Source organism: Capricornis sumatraensis, chromosome 6 (assembly GCF_032405125.1).
Source record: "Capricornis sumatraensis isolate serow.1 chromosome 6, serow.2, whole genome shotgun sequence".
NCBI classification, from domain to species: domain Eukaryota; kingdom Metazoa; phylum Chordata; class Mammalia; order Artiodactyla; family Bovidae; genus Capricornis; species Capricornis sumatraensis.
This window is the reverse complement of record NC_091074.1, coordinates 110,680,612-110,698,313: the sequence shown is the minus strand read 5'-3', so window position 1 is coordinate 110,698,313 and position 17,702 is coordinate 110,680,612. Positions and strand designations below refer to the sequence as shown.

The window sequence follows — 17,702 nt, the reverse complement described above, 5'->3', positions numbered from 1 at the left end:
GAATGCAGAGTTCCAAAGAATAGCAAGAAGAGATAAGAAAGCCTTCTTCAGCAATCAGTGCAAAGAAATAGAGGAAAAGAACAGAATGGGAAAGATTAGAGATCTCAAGAAAATTAGAGATACCAAGGGAACAGTTCATGTAGAGATGGGCTCGATAAAGGACAGAAATGGTATGGACCTAACAGAAGCAGAAGATATTAAGAAGAGGTGGCAAGAATACACGGAAGAACTGTACAAAAAAGATCTTCATGACCCAGATAATCACAATGGTGTGATCACTCATCTAGAGCAAGACATCCTGGAATGTGAAGTTAAGTGGGCCTTAGGAAGCATCACTATGAACAAAGCTAGTGGAGGTGATGGAATTCCAGTTGAGCTGTTTCAAATCCTGAAAGATGATGCTGTGAAAGTGCTGCACTCAATATGTCAGCAAATTTGGAAAACTCAGCAGTAGCCACAAGACTGGAAAAGGTCAGTTTTCATTCCAATCCCAAAGAAAGGCAATGCCAAAGAATGCTCAGACTACCGCACAATTGCACTCATCTCACATGCTAGTAAAGTAATGCTCAAAATTCTCCAAGCCAGGCTTCAGCAATACGTGAACTGTGAACTTCCTGATGTTCAAGCTGGTTTTAGAAAAGGCAGAGGAACCAGAGATCAAATTGCCAACACCCGCTGGATCATGGAAAAAGCAAGAGAGTTCCAGAAAAACATCTATTTCTGCTTTATTGACTATGCCAGAGCCTTTGACTGTGTGGATCACAATCAACTGTGGAAAATTCTGAGAGACTGGAATACCAGTCCACCTGACCTGCCTCTTGAGAAATCTGTATGCAGATCAGAAAGCAACAGTTAGAACTGGACATGGAACAACAGACTGGTTCCAATAGGAAACGGAGTCCGTCAAGGCTGTATATTGTCACCCTGCTTATTTAACTTCTATGCAGAGTACATCATGAGAAATACTGGACTGGAAGAAACACAAGCTGGAATCAAGATTGCCGGGAGAAATATCAATAACCTCAAATATGCAGATGACACCACCCTTATTGCAGAAAGTGAAGAGGAACCAAAAAGCCTCTTGATGAAAGTGAAAGAGGAGAGTGAAAAAGTTGGCTTAAAGCTCAACATTCAGAAAATGAAGATCATGGCATCCGGTCCCATCACTTCATGGGAAATAGATGGGGAAACAATGGAAACAGTGTTAGACTTTATTTTTGGGGGCTCCAAAATCACTGCAGATGGTGACTGCAGCCATGAAATTAAAAGATGCTTACTCCTTGGAAGAAAAGTTATGACCAAACTAGATAGCATATTCAGAAGCAGAGACATTACTTTGCCGACTAAGGTCCATCTAGTCAAGGCTATGGTTTTCCCTGTGGTCATGTATGGATGTGAAAGTTGGACTGTGAAGAAGGCAGAGTGCCGAAGAATTGATGCTTTTGAACTGTGGTGTTGGAGAAGACTCTTGAGAGTCCCTTGGACTGCAAGGAGATCCAACCAGTCCATTCTGAAGGAGATCAACCCTGGGATTTCTTTGGAAGGAATGATGCTAAAGCTGAAACTCCAGTACTTTGGCCACCTCATGCGAAGAGTTGACTCATTGGAAAAGACTCTGATGCTGGGAGGGATTGGGGGCAGGAGGAGAAGGGGACGACAGAGGATGAGATGGCTGGATGGCATCACTGACTCGATGGACTTAAGTCTGAGTGAACTCCGGGAGTTGGTGATGGACAGGGAGGCCTGGCATGCTGCGATTCATGGGGTCACAAAGAGTCAGACACGACTGAGTTACTGAACTGAACTAAATCTTTATCATGAGGACTCCCACCCTTGTAACCTAGGTGGCACTAGAGGTGAAGAAACCCACCTGCCAATGCAGGAGATATGAGACGTGGGTTCAATCCCTCCATCAAGGATCACTGAAAAACACCCTGATGCTGGGAAAGATTGAGGGCAGGAGAAGGGGACAGCAGAGGATGAGACGGTTGGATGGGCATCATTAACTCAATGGATATGAGTTTGAGGAAACTCTGGGAGGTAGTGAAGGACAGGGAAGCCTGGCGTGCTGCAGTCCATAGCACACAGTCACAAAGAGTCATGACTCAAGAGTCTGAACAGTGAACAACAACACAAAGTAGGAGCATTTAAAAAAATTTTTGCTTTTTTAAAGAAAGAAATGAAACAAAGCATGACCTTATGTGACTGTCCCAGGTACAAAACCTTCCTGGGTTCTGTAGGCTTCATTCAGCCTCCTTGACCTTTACTGAATTACAAAGGGCAGATTCAAACAGTTGCTAATCACAGAACGGAGGGGAGGCGAGGCGAGGCGAGGCGAGGCGAGGCGCAGTAGTCAAGAAACACTAGTGCCTGTTGGTCCAGTGGTTAGGACTTCAACTTCCAATGCAGGGAGTTCAGGTTTGATCCCTGGTTGGGGTGCTAAGATCCCACATTCCTGGAGGTAAAAAAACTAAAACATATAACAGAAGCAATATTATATCAGATTCAATAAAGACTTTAAAAATGGTCCACATCAAAAAGAAAATCTTAAATAAGCAATAGTGCAAGCTTGGGGCAGGGTCCTGGTTCCTCCTCAAGGGATACATATATAACAATACCTTTGATTTTACTGCAGCAACTAAGGCTCCCCCTCCCAGGTGGAGAATGGTTAACTTTAGGCTGAGATCAAGATTCCTGAAACACCTCCCAGTTACCTCACTACCAACTAATCAGAATAAAGTCACACACCCTGCAGCCCTCACCCCAAAGTTTGCCTATTAAAAACTTCTCCCTGAAAATAATTGGGGGGTTTGGGTTTTCTGAGCATGAACCACCCAATCTCCTTGTTTGGTTGGCCCTGTTATAAACCTTTTTCTTCTCCAAACTCCAATGTTTCAGTTTGTTTGGCCTCCACTGTGTGTCAGGCACAGGAACTTGTGTTTGTAACATAAATATAAATGAATTACTGTATTACTTTGCTAGAACTACAATAACAAAATGCCACAAACTGGGTGGCTAAAGCAACAGAAATTTCTTCCACTTCTGGAGGCTCGTCTGAGATTAAGGTGTCAGTAGGTTCGGTTTCCTCCGAGGCCTCTCTCCTTGGCTTGCAGGTGACTGCCATCTTGCTCCTCCCACATGGTCATTCTCTGTGCCGCCTTGGTTTCGGTGTTGTGTGCAAATTCCCTCTTACAAAGATACTAGTCAGAATGGATTATGCTGCTGCTGCTAAGTCGCTTCAGTCATGTCTGGCTCTAGCGACCCCATGGACTGCAGCCCACCAGGCTCCTCCATCCATGGGATTTTCCAGGCAAAAGTACTGGAGTGGGGTGACATTGCGTTCTCCACAAATGGATTATGACCCACCCTAAAAGCCTGGTTTTAACTTAATCACTTGTTTAAATTCCTCCAAACACAGTCACATTCTAAGATTCTCAGGGTTAGGACTTCAGTATTTGAAGGGGGCATACCATTCAGCCCATAACCATCTATTTTAATATTATCATTTCAAAACACTGTGACCAAGTGCATGCTTCTGGAAATAAATTATTTTATTTTAGGATATCTTTACATAATTTAAAATAGGATCTATACTTCAATTAGTTGAATTATATCAATAATATTTTCCTATAGGTAACTTACATTTAGAAAGGTAGTCAACAAAATGAAAAAATGTTTTTGTTTAATTCATATTCACAAACAGTATTTATTAAGTAGTCTATTATATGATTTCTCTGAAAATGCACTATAAAAGATCTTTTTTAAAACAAATTTTTAAACCTAAAATATCATTAGTATACAATCCTAAGCTGAAAATTTTAAAACAGACTAGTCTCATTTTACATGGGAAGAAGATATGAAAAGAGTTATTGTTACTGCCTGACCCTAACTGATCACCAATGATACTTTTCCTAGAAGATGATGGTATATGAGATACAGGACCACTTAATGATGCTTATGTTTGGTTGGATAGCTGTTTTAATTACAATTTCCAATCTTATAGATACAGAAATTCTATTTTTTTTTCCAGAACAAGCATATCCTTGTAATATAATGGGGGTGAAAAGAAACATTCAATTTTAACTGTTGAGCCCTTTTACTTTTTGAGCTTAGCAGTCAACATATTTTCTTTTCTCTTTATAGCTTGGAGTTCATCTGATTCATTAGCTTCTCCAATTTGATTGCCAGGGCCATGTTTCCTTTAATCTTCAATTTTCCTGACATGAATGCCATTGTTGGTTTTAGTTTCCCTAAAATGAGAAAATGAGAGAAGAAAAAGCAGCATTAATGCCCTTAGGGATATACCACTTCAAGCACATGCATTATAAAAAAGAATTTCAGAGTTCTATAAAGCTCTAAAGCACAGAAATTTCTTTTATACCAATTTTTTATCAGTGTCTTGGGAATCCCAACTCCTTGATTTAGATTTTAACAGTATCTTATAACATAATATAAAAACAACAATCAACAAAAGATGTCAAAAAGCTGAAGATGCAACATGTATATGTTAGTTACACAACACTAAAGAATAGTTGGCCCTCAAATGAGTTGTAGTAAACAAATACTATTTTAATTAATTTTTCAACCTTTGTAGTTCATTAAAACTCTTAATATTTCGAGTTTAGATTCAAAAACTCAAATGGCATAAATGAGTATAACCTTTTTAAGAAATGACAGTAAGAGTATATATACAAAGTATGTCTCAACAGTATTTTAACCACAGAAATGCCAGAATATACAATGGTGAGCATTAAAACAGAATTGTATGTAATAATAACATAATAAATAGGAGCTCCTGGAGGGAGAGAACTTTGCTTTTGTTTGCTGCTTTCACTTCCGGGTCTTTTCACTGTTAGGCTTCAGCTAAAAAACTGCGCCTTGCTCTCTCACTCTCTAGTAAAACCCACCATAGCGCAAAGCCCCACTCATGCATACACAGCTTCCAATCAGCTTTACAGAGCTTTGCCTGTGAAGATGAATGGACATCAAATGGAGACAAATATCTTTGATATATATATATAGATCACTCCAAACCAAAAACAGATGAAAGCAATTTGGGGAAAACAGAGACTGCAGATGCAGGTAAAATGGAAAAGAAGTAAATAAACAAAATTCATGTCCTCATTGATAAGAGAAGCTGTAACAATGTATCAAGAACTGGATGCTGGAAGAAAGGGTCGGGGAGGAGCAGAAGCCCTGGAAAGGGAGAAAAAGAGGAGGGGATGAAATGTAGGCGAGAAAAGAAGAAGGAAAGGAAGGGGGGAGAAGCAGGCGAAAAGGAACAGAATCGGGTAGAGTGAGGAAGAAGAAGGGGACAATAAGAACAAGAGAGAAACTGAGAAAACATGAGTGAACTCTTGGAAATTAAGATTTTGATATATCAACAATATTAAAATATAATAAAAGGAGACACTTGCAATCTTCTTCTGGTCACAGCAGTCAGTCTCTTTACTGCAATACTCCTCCCACTACTAAATAAGCCTCTCTCCACAAACTAGTCCCCCCCCATACACACAATAATCTTTTCAAATGAAGTCTCTCCTTACTGTATACATATATATGTAAAGTGAAAGTCGCTCAGTCGTGTCCGGCTCTTTGCAACCCCACAGACTATGCAGTCCATGGAATTCTCTAGGCCAGAATATTGGAGTGGGTAGCCTTTCCCTTGGGGATCTTCCCAACCCAGGGATCGAAACCAGGTCAACCACATTGCAGGCTGATTCTCTACCAGCTGAGCCACAAGGGAAGCCCAAGAAGACTGGAGTGGGTAGCCTATCGCTTCTCCAGTGGATCTTCCCAACCCAGGAATCTAACTAGGGTCTTCTGCATTGCAGGCGGATTCTTTACCAACTGAGCTATCTACAGATATGTATGTATATAAATGTAAAGGAATACAAAGGAAAGTATAAGAAGGCCCTAAATGTGAGGTGTTTACATCGGAGATTTAATATTTCCTTCAGAATGTGAGAAGTGAGAAAACTGAGAACAAAGAAATAATATAAGATACATTCCCAAAGAGCCCATCAACTATCCAGGCAGATGAATGAAAAATGACCAGACCAGTTAGGATCATTGTGAAGTTTCAGAACACTACAGAGAAAGAGACCGTTTTGATTCCAAAACTTTCAGAAAGAGGAGTCAATACAAAAGATTAAGAATAAAGAATAATAACAAATCCTCCATGGTAATCTTAGAAAATGGAGCAATGACTTCAAAATTCTAAGGGAAGATGAATTTCAAGCAGGAAATCTCTACCCAGAAAATAATCAATTCCACTCTTAGGAATCAACCCAACAGAAATGAAAATATATATCTATACAAATATGTATATGACAATATTCATAGCAGCATTATTCATAATAGCCAAAAACTGTTTGAAAGTGAAAGTCGCTCAGTCTTGTCTGACTCTTTGCGACCCCATAGACCATACAGTCCATGGAATTCTCCAGGCCAGGATACTGGAGTGGGTAGCCTTTTCCTTCTCCAGGGGAATCTTCCCAATCCAGGGATTGAACCCAGGTCTCCCGCATTGCAGGCTGATTCTTTACCAGCTGAGCCACAAGGGAAGCCCAAGAATACTGGAGCAGGTGGCCTATCCCTTCTCCAGCAGATCTTCCTGACCCTTGAATAGAACTGGGGTCTCCTGCATTGCAGACAGATTCTTTACCAACTGAGCTATGAGGGAAGCTATTTAAAACAACTCAAATGCCTGCCAGCCGGTGAGTGGATAAGTATGAGCTATACCCATATAATGGAATATTATTTAGCAATGAAAAGGAACTGAACTATTGATACATGCTACCACATGATGGATGAAATAAAAGAAAATGAAAGACTATATTGTTTAATTTCATTTATATGAAATGTTCAGAAACAGAAAATCTATAAACAGCAAGTCAGTGTGGGCTGGCTGGGCAGTAAAGAGGAACTGACTGCAAAGAGACAGACAATTTTGGAGGGAGTTATAGAAATGTTCTCAAACTGGATTATAAGTGATGTTGTACAACCCTATAAATTTATTAAAAATCATATACACTTACAGTGAGTGAATTTTATGGTATATAAGTTATACTTTAACAAAACTGTTTTGAAAAATACTGCTGCTGCTGCTAAGTCGCATCAGTCATGTCCGACTCTGTGCGACCCCATAGACGGCAGCCCACAAGGCTCCCCCATCCCTGGGATTCTCCTGGCAAGAACACTGGAGTGGGTTGCCATTTCCTTCTCCAATGCGTGAAAGTGAAGTCGCTCAGTCGTGTCCGACCCTCAGCGACCCCATGGACTACAGCCTACCAGGCTCCTCCAACCATGGGATTTTCCAGGCAAGAGTACTGGAGTGGGCTGCCATTGCCTTCTCCAGAAAAATACTGGTAGTAAGCACAATTTTATATGTATGCGTGTGTGTGTGTGTGTGTATGCGTGTGTGTGTGTGTATTTCTCCTCCCAAAATACTAATCAGGTAAATCTTGTACAATTTATTTTCTTTGTGTTATAATGTTTTGGAGAAGGTAATGGCACCCAACTCCAGTACTCTTGCCTGGAAAATCCCATGGACGGAGGAGCCTGGTAGGCTGCAGTCCATGGGGTCGCCAAGAGTCGGACAGGACTGAGTGACTTCACTTTCACACACTGGAGAAGGAAATGGCAGCCCACTCCAGTGTTCTTGCTTGGAGAATCCCAGGGATGGGGGAGCCTGGTGGGCTGCCGTCTATGGGGTTGCACAGAGTCGGACATGACTGAAGTGACTTAGCAGCAGTAGCAGCAGTATAATGTTTTACCATACAGTGGCCTCTACTGGCCAAAAGGAGAGATTTTTGATATTAATAACACATTCACTATATAGATTAGGTCACAGACATGGCTATGGTTTCTTAAAGGAGAATGCTTAGGATATGAGAACTAAATTGCATCAGTTCAAAGGAGAGTAGATGGGATAAAGAGTAAGAATGAAAAGACATAAGAAACAGAAACGAAGCTTATCTGTTCCCAATCGGAACTGCTGCTATAAATCTTGTAAGAAAAAACAAAAAATATATGTATATATAAATTACTCATTTAGCTAACTGACCTCCCCCAGTCAGTTGAGGGGCACATTCACAGAAAGACATAAATGTAAAGTTCATTGTTACAAGTTTATTCTACATAAATAAAATGTAAATTAAAGAGGTCACTGGACTCTTTCTCCTCGGAAGGGCAAAATACCATGATTTAGAAGAGCAAGAGCTTGGGAGTTAGCGTGGATTCTAATCCTAACTCCAACATTGACTCACCCACCATGTGACTCTGTATTTATTATTTAATTCATCAATACCTCAGTCTTTCTTTTTATAAAATGGAGAAAATCTTTTATCTCAAGCCATTATTGGGAACATTGCTTAACTCAACAGTAATCATATACATGTGAACTATAACTACTTGTGAAATGACAATAATATTTTTTTAATTTCTAAAGATTTTTAAGTTCAAAATATATTTATAAGGTTCAAAATCTCCAAACATTTATTGAGCATCCAAAGCACTGTGTTTAAGCCCTATAGGGAAACAGATTTTGAAATACTAAACAAACACTAAAGAAACCATTAAAAATGATTACAAAGATAACTCTTTGTTAACATTAAAAGATGTTATAATGTAATAAGTGAAAAAGGTTACCAAACAATGCTATAATCATGTTTTTATAAGCACACATACATATCTATATACATTCAAAATATATACATAGGCTTCCCTGGTGGCTCAGAGGTTAAAGCATCTGCCTCTAATGCAGGAGACCTGGGTTCGATCCCTGGGTCGGGAAGATCCCCTGGAGAAGGAAATGGCAACCCACTCCAGGATTCTTGCCTGGAGAATCCCATGGCAATCCCACGGAGGAGCCTGGTGGGCTACATACAGTCCATGGGGTTGCAAAGAGTCAGACACGACTGAGCAACTTAACTTCTAACTTCTAATATATATATATATATATATATATATATATATATAAAATATTTATAACATATCTACTATATAGATTAGGTCACAGACATGGCTATGGTTTCTCAAAGGAGAATGCGTTTAAACCAAACATATTTTGCTTAAACTTTAAACTAAAAATCAACTGATGGTCATTCTTCAGTAGTACAAAAAAAATATTTTTATTTACTTTCCTTATTCCTAAGCATATTTTCTAATTTTTGAACCACGAATATTTAGCATTACTGTTTAAAAAAATGGGGGGCGGGGAGCAGATGTTGAAGAAACCTCAATCATTAGTAACATCATACACATCAAACACAAACTGGCTCTGATAGTATGTAGGCCATGAGCGTCCCGGGCTAGAAATGGAAAACGAGACTTACACAGCACAGAGCACATTCTGACTGATCTTCAATTTATGAAGATTAAAAGAGAACAAAGAATAACATTCATAACTTAAATTAATCTTTAGGATCTTGAGGTTAAAATGTTATACTTTTGTTTAAAGTGCTACTATTTCAGTATTTGAGCTGGTGGCTCAGATGGTAAAGAGTCTGCCTGAAATACAGGAGACCCATGTTCAATCCCTGGGTCTTCCTAGGTTCAAACCCAGGAAGATCCCCTGGAGAAATGGCAACCCACTCCAGTATTCTTGCCTGGAAAATCCCATGGATGGAGGAGCCTGGCAGGCTATGTACCATGGGGTTGCAAAGAGTAAGACACAACTGGGCAACTTCATTCTATAAGTACATGTGTTAATTAACTACCCATCTGGAGTTGTGTTGCAGAGTAGAAAACAGAAAAGATCACCCTAACATTTTTCTAGTACAATTAAAGATACATAGGCAGAATAGAAAATGATGTACAAGCTTCTCTTGGTTATGGATTCCTCAGAAACAGGGTCACTGGGCCATGGGATATGGCTACATTTTTCTATTACAGTAGCTGGCAAGATTGAAGCATGATCTTACTCTCTATAGATGAGCTGCAGCTAAGTTCAGCACCTCCAGTTTCCAAGCTGTTATTGGAAATGGTATCTTAGTCCAACTGGCAGAAATGAAGTCTACCTAGGAATTCTTCTGATTTATCTCTCGGTTCCCAATACTGTCTTAATAGCTTTTCAGTCATGCAAAAAGAGTATTTTGACATCTGTGCCCCGTTGTTGGATTAAGTTGAAGGGTCAGTAGAGGTAACGGTAAGAATCACCTTTCCAAAACTATGTACTCTTCAAATAAACATAAATAGTCACTAAGACTGCACGGCTACAACATGTTTGAGTCTTGATTATTTGAAAACGGATAAAGCAAAATGTAAAGCAGAATATTAAAAAGCAGAGACATTACTTTATTGACAAAGGTCCATATAGTCAAAGCTATGGTCTTTCCAGTAGTCATGTATGGATGTGAGAGCTGGATTATAAAGAAAGCTGATCACCAAAGAATCGATGTTTTTGAACTGTGATGTTGGAGAAGACTTTCAAGAGAGAGTCCCTTGGACTACAAAGAGATCAAACCAGTCAATCATAAAGGAAACCAATGCTGAATATTCTTTGGAAGGACTGATGCTGAAGCTGAAACTCCAATAGTTGAGCCACCTGATGTGAAGAACTGACTCATTAGAAACGACCTTGATGCTGGGAAAGATTGAAGGCAGGAGGAGAAGGGGACAACAGAGGATAAGATGGTTGGATGGCATCACCGACTTGATGGACATGAGTTTGAGCAAGCTCCGGGAGCTGGCAATGGACAGGGAAGCCTGGCATGCTGCAGTCCATGGGGTCGAAAGAGTTGGGACATGACTGAGTGACTGAACTGAAAGCAAAATGTTAGAACAAAATTTTTCTTGAGCAGTCAACTAGCAAAATTTAAAAACTCACCTGAAAACATTTTTACAAAATCATCAGTAGACATACTCATTACCACATCTGCCTGATCAGAAGGTTCTCCATATCCAACATTACCACCCTTGCTTTTAAGATCCAGAAACCATGTTCCACCATCTTCACCTGCACAGAAAACAAAGATAGAAATAAATGTCAATGAAGCTCTGTTCTTCTTAATAACTGTACAGTTAGAATAATCATACATAATGCTGTTACCCAGGCTGAAATTCCCAGGCCTCTATAAAACTCAATATTTAAGAACTTATTATGTGCCAGGCACTAGGCTAGGCTCTGAAGACTCTGCAATAACATGGTTCATACAAAAGGCAAAATGGAGGGCAATGTGGAGTCAAGAAAGTCCAGCCAAAGCAGAGATTTAGAAGTTAGGTAAGAATTTGCTAGAAGAGGAACTGGAAAAGTACAGAAGATAGAAAGACAGTGGATGGTGGCCTCAGATGAACTCATAAGGCAGTCCCTGTCTTTATTCTACGGGATATGCCATGGAAGGAGAATGGCATTAGGTTTGCACTTTACATAGATCACCCTAACAGCAGTGTAGAGAATACTACGTTGGAGAGAGATAAAGAGGACGCAGAGGGACTTCCCCGATGGTCCAGTGGTAAAGAATCTGCCTGCCAAGGCAGGGGACACGGGTTCAATCCCTGGTCTGGGAAGATTCCACGTGCTGCAGGGCAACTAAGCCCATGAGCCGCAACTACGGAAGCCTGCCTGCGCTAGAGCCCGTGCTCCACAACCAGAGAAGCCACCGCAGCCAGGAGGCCACGCACCGTTAACTAGAGGAGAGCCCCACTCGGCACAACTGGAGAAAGGCCGTGTGCGACAGCGAAGAGCCAGTGCAGTCATATGTGAATAAACAGGATGCAGAGGACAATTTAGGAAGGGACTGGGGTTGTTCAGGAGCTTGAGGATCTATGCCTGGGCCAGGATCACAGCAGGGAACATGGGTAAAAGTTGGCATATGTGAGTGAGAACTTACCAAAGCAGGACCACAGAATTAGGTAAGGGATTGCACATGAAGAGGGAAAGCTAGGGAGGGTGCAGAAGAACGACTTCCTTTGCTAGATTTTGGCTTGGGAAGCTGGATAAATAACGGTGGTGTTTTTTTTTTTTTTCTTCTGAGAGAGGACTATTGAAGAGTAGATTTAACAAGTAGTGCCAAAGGCGGGTATTGGGAATGACGAATTATTACGAACATTTTCAGACTGAGGCATCTTTGTGATAGCTGGGTGAAAATGTCACATGAAGTCTGACCAGGCTAGAGATACATAAGGAACCAGCTCTGATGGTCACTGAAGCCATGTGAGTGCTTGGGGTTTTCCTAGACAAAGTCTGTAGAATACAGAGTTCCAAGACAGTGACCTGAAGAACATCAACGTTTAAGAAAAGGATGGAGAAGCATCTAGCACAGGAGACTGACAAGGCAGGATGACAGACAGAGAAGAAAAGCAAACGGACACTTCCAGAAGGAAAGTGTGGTCAACAGTATCCAATGCTGCAGAGTGGTGACAAGGCAAGAATGGCAAATGCCCACTGGTGACACAGAAGTCACTGAGGACTCTGGTGAGAGCAAATTCAGTGGGATGGAGGAAAATGACACCAGAGCAGAGAGAACTGTACGTGAAAATAAGTTTGGGTCTGAAAGGGAGAAGAAAGATGGGAGTGGGCAGTGTGATTGGAAGGGTTATTACTGCTATATATATTTTTTAAAGATAGAATAGACTTTGGGAATGTTAAAAAGCCACTGGGAAGGAGGCTTCAGGACAAATAGGTGGAAGAGGCAGCACATATTCCTTAAGGAGGCCAGAGAAAATGGGATCTAGAATTTTGCTACTCCAACTGTGATCCATGAACTGCAATACTGTCATCACGTCAGAAATGCAGACTTCAGACCCTACCTCATACCTACTGAATCAGATTCTGCATTTTAGCATGCCCTGCGGGAAGATCAGTATGGATCTTAAAGCTTAAGATGCACACATCTGGAGCTGAGCTCAGACCTCCTGGGAGGGGAAGATGAGAGGTTTATCGGTTTGGTATCAGATGGCAGGAAGCTAAATAAATTCCTATCTGTTGGCTTCCCTTATCTCTGTGAAAGAGGAGGTGGGATTATCTGCAGAAATGTGCAGGAAAGTGGTAAAGGGAGAGAGAGGAGATTTGAAGAGCACTGAAAGGTTTAAAATAGTCACTGAGGCAAGAAGCTGACTATGGAAACAATGAATGCTGACGTGCTGCTTAGACCCCAGGTGGAGAGGGCCAATGATGGATTTTTATTGGTACAGATCCACGGGTGCTGTAACTCCCCTCCCCACATTTTCCCAGCAAGACTTGGCAGCCTGGACTCAAGCGTGGAGCAGGTAGACAGTCTGATCATCCAGGACTAGGATTTTGACAGTCGGTGACACAAGCAGTAGGTGAGGAAGTTTAGGACATAGGCAAGACAGTGACTGAAGCAATGGACTATGGGTTCTAGGGAAAGGAAGTAAAAACAAGATGCAGATGGATTAAGATAAAGTAGAAGTGATAAAGGATAAAAGAATTGATAATGTCAAAGTTTGTGTGCAATGGGACTGTGGTAGCTAATTCGTAAAACTATCATTAACATGTATTAAAACTGTACTGAGAAGAAAAATATTGAGAGATTTTAAAAGCTGACTGCATTCAGACTGATCAGAATAATCTCAATGATTAAAAAACAGCAAGAGAGTTCCCTGGCAGTCCAGTGGTTAGGACTCAGTGCTTATCACTGCTGTGGGCTCAGGTTAAGCCCTTTGTCAGGAAAGTAAAATCCCACAAGCCGTATGTGGTGCAGCCAAAAAGAAAAAAAAAAGGCAAGGTGCCCATGGTTAATAAATTACTGTATTATACTACCTGTCTTCTAAATAAGATTTTCTCTCAATATCATACACCAAGACGTTAACACTGGAAGTATCTATAAGGAAATTTTATTTTACATATGTCCATATGTACTGATATTAACTTAAAAATACAAATCAGAAGAACTACAAAAACACGTAGAAAACAAGTGTATCACTTATATGTGGAACTACCAGTTTAAAACAAGTAGATATAATTATAGGTTGACATATAGGAACCCCAACATAACCACAAATCCAAAGCTTTGATGTTGGTGGTTTAGTTGCTAAGTCATGTCCGATTCTTGCAATCCCATGGACTGTGCCTGCAAGGCTCCTCTGCCCATGGGATTCTCCAGGCAAAAATACTGGAGAGGGTTGCCATTTCTTTCTCTGGGGGATCTTCCCAACCCAGAAATCGAACCTGGGTCTCCTGCATTGCAGGCAGATGATTTACCAACTAAGCTTTGATAGACGCACAAAACCCAAAAAGAAAACACAAAAATACAAATCAGTAGTTATCTGCTCTTCTCAAACGTCTACATTCTAGGGTAAAGGTTCTGGATATAGCCATCTATCCAGGTGATTACTAGTAGAAGCTGATATACTTTTATAGAAAACACCCTACTTTGTTTCAATAAAAGCTACAGATTACCAGAAGTAACCCTTACCTGAGAGTTCAAACTGATAGATGGCTTGAGTGGCTTTAACAACGTCATCACTGAGTGAGTCCTTAACAATTCTGAATGTTTCTTCCACAGCTCCAGAACGTGGTTTTGGTGGTGGCTGCGTCTTCTCTTCTTTCAATTCTGGAACAGCACCTATAAAATGTTATTGATGTAAGTGCTTTAAGGCCCAGGCAATGTAAGGTCCCACACAAAATTAATTAATTAGCAGAACAGACTTGCTACCATTTGACCAAAATGACCTTAAATATGTTCAGTGGCATTTTAAAAGCACAAATCAAACATATGGAATAACAACCAAACACATCAGTTATATTGCAAATGTAAATGGTTTATATTCTTCAAGTAAAAATCTCTCAAGATTAGGTTAAAAAAATTCCAAACAATACAGTGTTTATAGTAAATAGATCTAAACAAACTACTGGAGTTTTAGTGGTAACAATCACTCCTTTATCATCGCCTCTGAGTGCTAAAACCAAATGAGCAAAGAACACCATGGAGTTAGAAAGATGGAGATCAGAATATCACTATATAAATTAGTGGAACTGAACTGGAAACTGCAGCTAGAATCAACAGCCAAGTGAACTCCTCAACAATTTTACCTCTAAATTAAACGTATTCACCTAGTCTCTTCAGCGCTGGGTTGGGAAGATCCCCTGGAGAAGGGAAAGGCTACCCACTCCAGTACTCTGGCCTGGAGAATTCCATGGACTGTATAGTCCATGGGGTAGCAAAGAGTTAGACATGACTGATCAACGTTCACTTTCACTTCATCCCTGGATTGAACTTGCCTCCTCCTTTCAGGGAATGGAAATGCCTCTTTAAGTAAAAATCATGTAAAGACTGAGAATAGCCTACTCTGAAAGAAAGAAGGGTCAAAATGTCTTAAGTCACACAAACTCATTACTTTTCCCAATTTCAATCCAATTGGTCCCTCCCACTTGATGAAGAGAGAGATCAAACCACATATAAGTTTCATGAAGGCCCCACTGCCTAGAAACCGAGGCCATGGGAATACAGGTTGCAACATTTTGTATTCACTTAAACCACTGGCCATGACCATTCAGAACATGATGGAACAGGGGAGAAGATCTGCAGCGCACAGGACTGTTCGGATCCCTTAGTATGAAGCTGTCCGTCACTACGAACACATCTTTATTTATCCTCTTGGAATCATTTGTGGGCAGTTTGGCTGCACCCAGAAACAGGTGACAGTAATTTGTTATTTAACTCAAAGGACAATCTGTACTTTAGGCTGAAGATCAGTTCTCCATCTATTTCCCAACTCAAATTATACCCAGTCATATTGCCCAATCGGAGAAGGCAATGGCAACCCACTGCAGTACTCTTGCCTGGAAAAATCCCATGGATGGAGGAGCCTGGTAGGCTGCAGTCCATAGGGTCGCTAAGAGTCGGACACGACTTCACTTTCACTTTTCACTTTCATGCACTGGAGAAGGAAATGGCAACCCACTCAAGAGTTCTTGCCTGGAGAATCCCAGGGACAGGGGAACCTGGTGGGCTGCTGACTATGGGGTTGCACAGAGTCAGACACAACTGAAGTGACGCAGCAGCAGCAGCAGCATATTGCCCAATATAACTCACCAAAGGCTATTAAATAAAATCTAATCAGCAGCACAAAGATCTACCTAGGACAATATAATCAATTAAAAGTATCTTAAATTTGTTGAATACAAATTACCTTCCATTATGCTTCCACAGACAAATTAAAACAACAGTAAAAGCCTTCTCCTTTTCTAAAGTCCAGCAGATATTAAAGGTGAAATACTTAAGATCCAATGACTATGGAATTATTATTTAGAAGCCAATTTAAAAATTCAGATATATATTTCAATATTTAATGCTGACAGCGCAGTGAGGGAGATACTCACATACAGCCAGTATTTATAATTCTGGAAGGAAACTTGGTAATATGTGTCAGGAACCCCCCCATTGCCTGATCATCCACTTTTAGTGATCTATGAAAAGAAAATGCTGTAACATTTATACAATGGTCTGGGGCAGCGGCCTAGAGTGCCAGGCTGCGATGGCGCAGGAACGGCCAAGAGGAGCTACCCCGCGTCCGAGCTCAGTGGCGGCCGGGAGGAGACACCCTGCGTCTGAGGTCAGGGGCGGCCGGGAGAAGCCACCGCGTGCCCCAGGCCAGGGGCGATGACCCTGAGGAGCCACTCCGAGCCCGAGGCCAGGGCCGGCGGCCCAGAGAAGCAACCGAGGAGTGGTGGCTGCGAAGGCACAGGAGGGCCTAGAGGAGCCATCCCACGTTGAAGGTCAGGAACGGCGGCGGTAAGGAGATACCCCTCGTCCAAGGTAAGGAGCAGCGGCTGTGCCTTGCTGGAGCAGCTGTGAAGAGATACCCCACGCCCAAGGTAAGAGAAACCCAAGTAAGAGAGTAGGTGTTGCAAGAGGGCATCAGAGGGCAGACACACTGAAACCGTACTCACAGAAAACTAGTCAATCTAATCACACTAGGACCACAGCCTTGTCTAACTCAATGAAACCAAGCCATGCCTGCAGGGCAACCCAAAAGAGGTCATGATGGAGAGGTCTGACAGAATGTGGTCCACTGGAGAAGGGAATGGCAAACCACTTCAGTATTCTTGCCTTGAGAACCCCATGAACAGTAGGAAAAGGCAAAATGATAGGATACTGAAAGAGGAACTCCCCAGGTCAGTAGGTGCCCAATATGCTACTGGAGATCAGTGGAGAAATAACTCCAGAAAGAATGAAGGGATGGAGCCAAAGCAAAAACAACACCCAGCTGTGGATGTGACTGGTGATAGAAGCAAGATCCGATGCTGTAAAGAGCAATATTGCATAGGAACCTGGAATGTCAGGTCCATGAATCAAGGCAAATGGAAAGTGGTCAAACAAGAGATGGCAAGGGTGAACATCGACATTCTAGGAATCAGCGAACTAAAATGGACTGGAATGGGTGAATTTAACTCAGATGACCATTATATCTACTACTGTGGGCAGGGATCCCTCAGAAGAAATGGAGTAGCCATCATGGTCAACAAAAGAGTCCGAAATGCAGTACTTGGATGCAATCTCAAAAACGACAGAATGATCTCTGTTTGTCTCCAAGGAAACCATTCAATATCACAGTTATCCAAGTCTAGGCCCCAACCAGTAACACTGAAGAAGCTGAAGTTGAACGGATTTATGAAGACCTACAAGACCTTTCAGAGCTAACACCCAAAAAAGATGTCCTTTTCATTATAGGGGACTGGAATGCAAAAGTAGGAAGTCAAGAAACACCTGGAGAATTAGGCAAATTTGGCCTTG

The 17,702-nt window shown here is 41.3% G+C and overlaps 1 protein-coding gene across 1 annotated transcript in view; it reads right to left on the bottom strand.

Annotated features, from left to right (window-relative positions):
- Positions 1-3,553: 3,553 nt before the first annotated feature.
- The window catches only part of HSDL2 (hydroxysteroid dehydrogenase like 2), a 64,711-nt gene continuing 50,562 nt past the window's right edge, over positions 3,554-17,702 (bottom strand). Inside the window, exons 9-11 of the mRNA XM_068974038.1 lie at positions 14,382-14,531; positions 10,832-10,960; positions 3,554-4,250 (exon numbers count right to left, since the gene is read on the bottom strand). Coding sequence (XP_068830139.1) covers positions 4,138-4,250; positions 10,832-10,960; positions 14,382-14,531 — 392 coding nt within the window. The 3' untranslated portion in view covers positions 3,554-4,137. The remainder of the gene's footprint in view (positions 4,251-10,831; positions 10,961-14,381; positions 14,532-17,702) is intronic.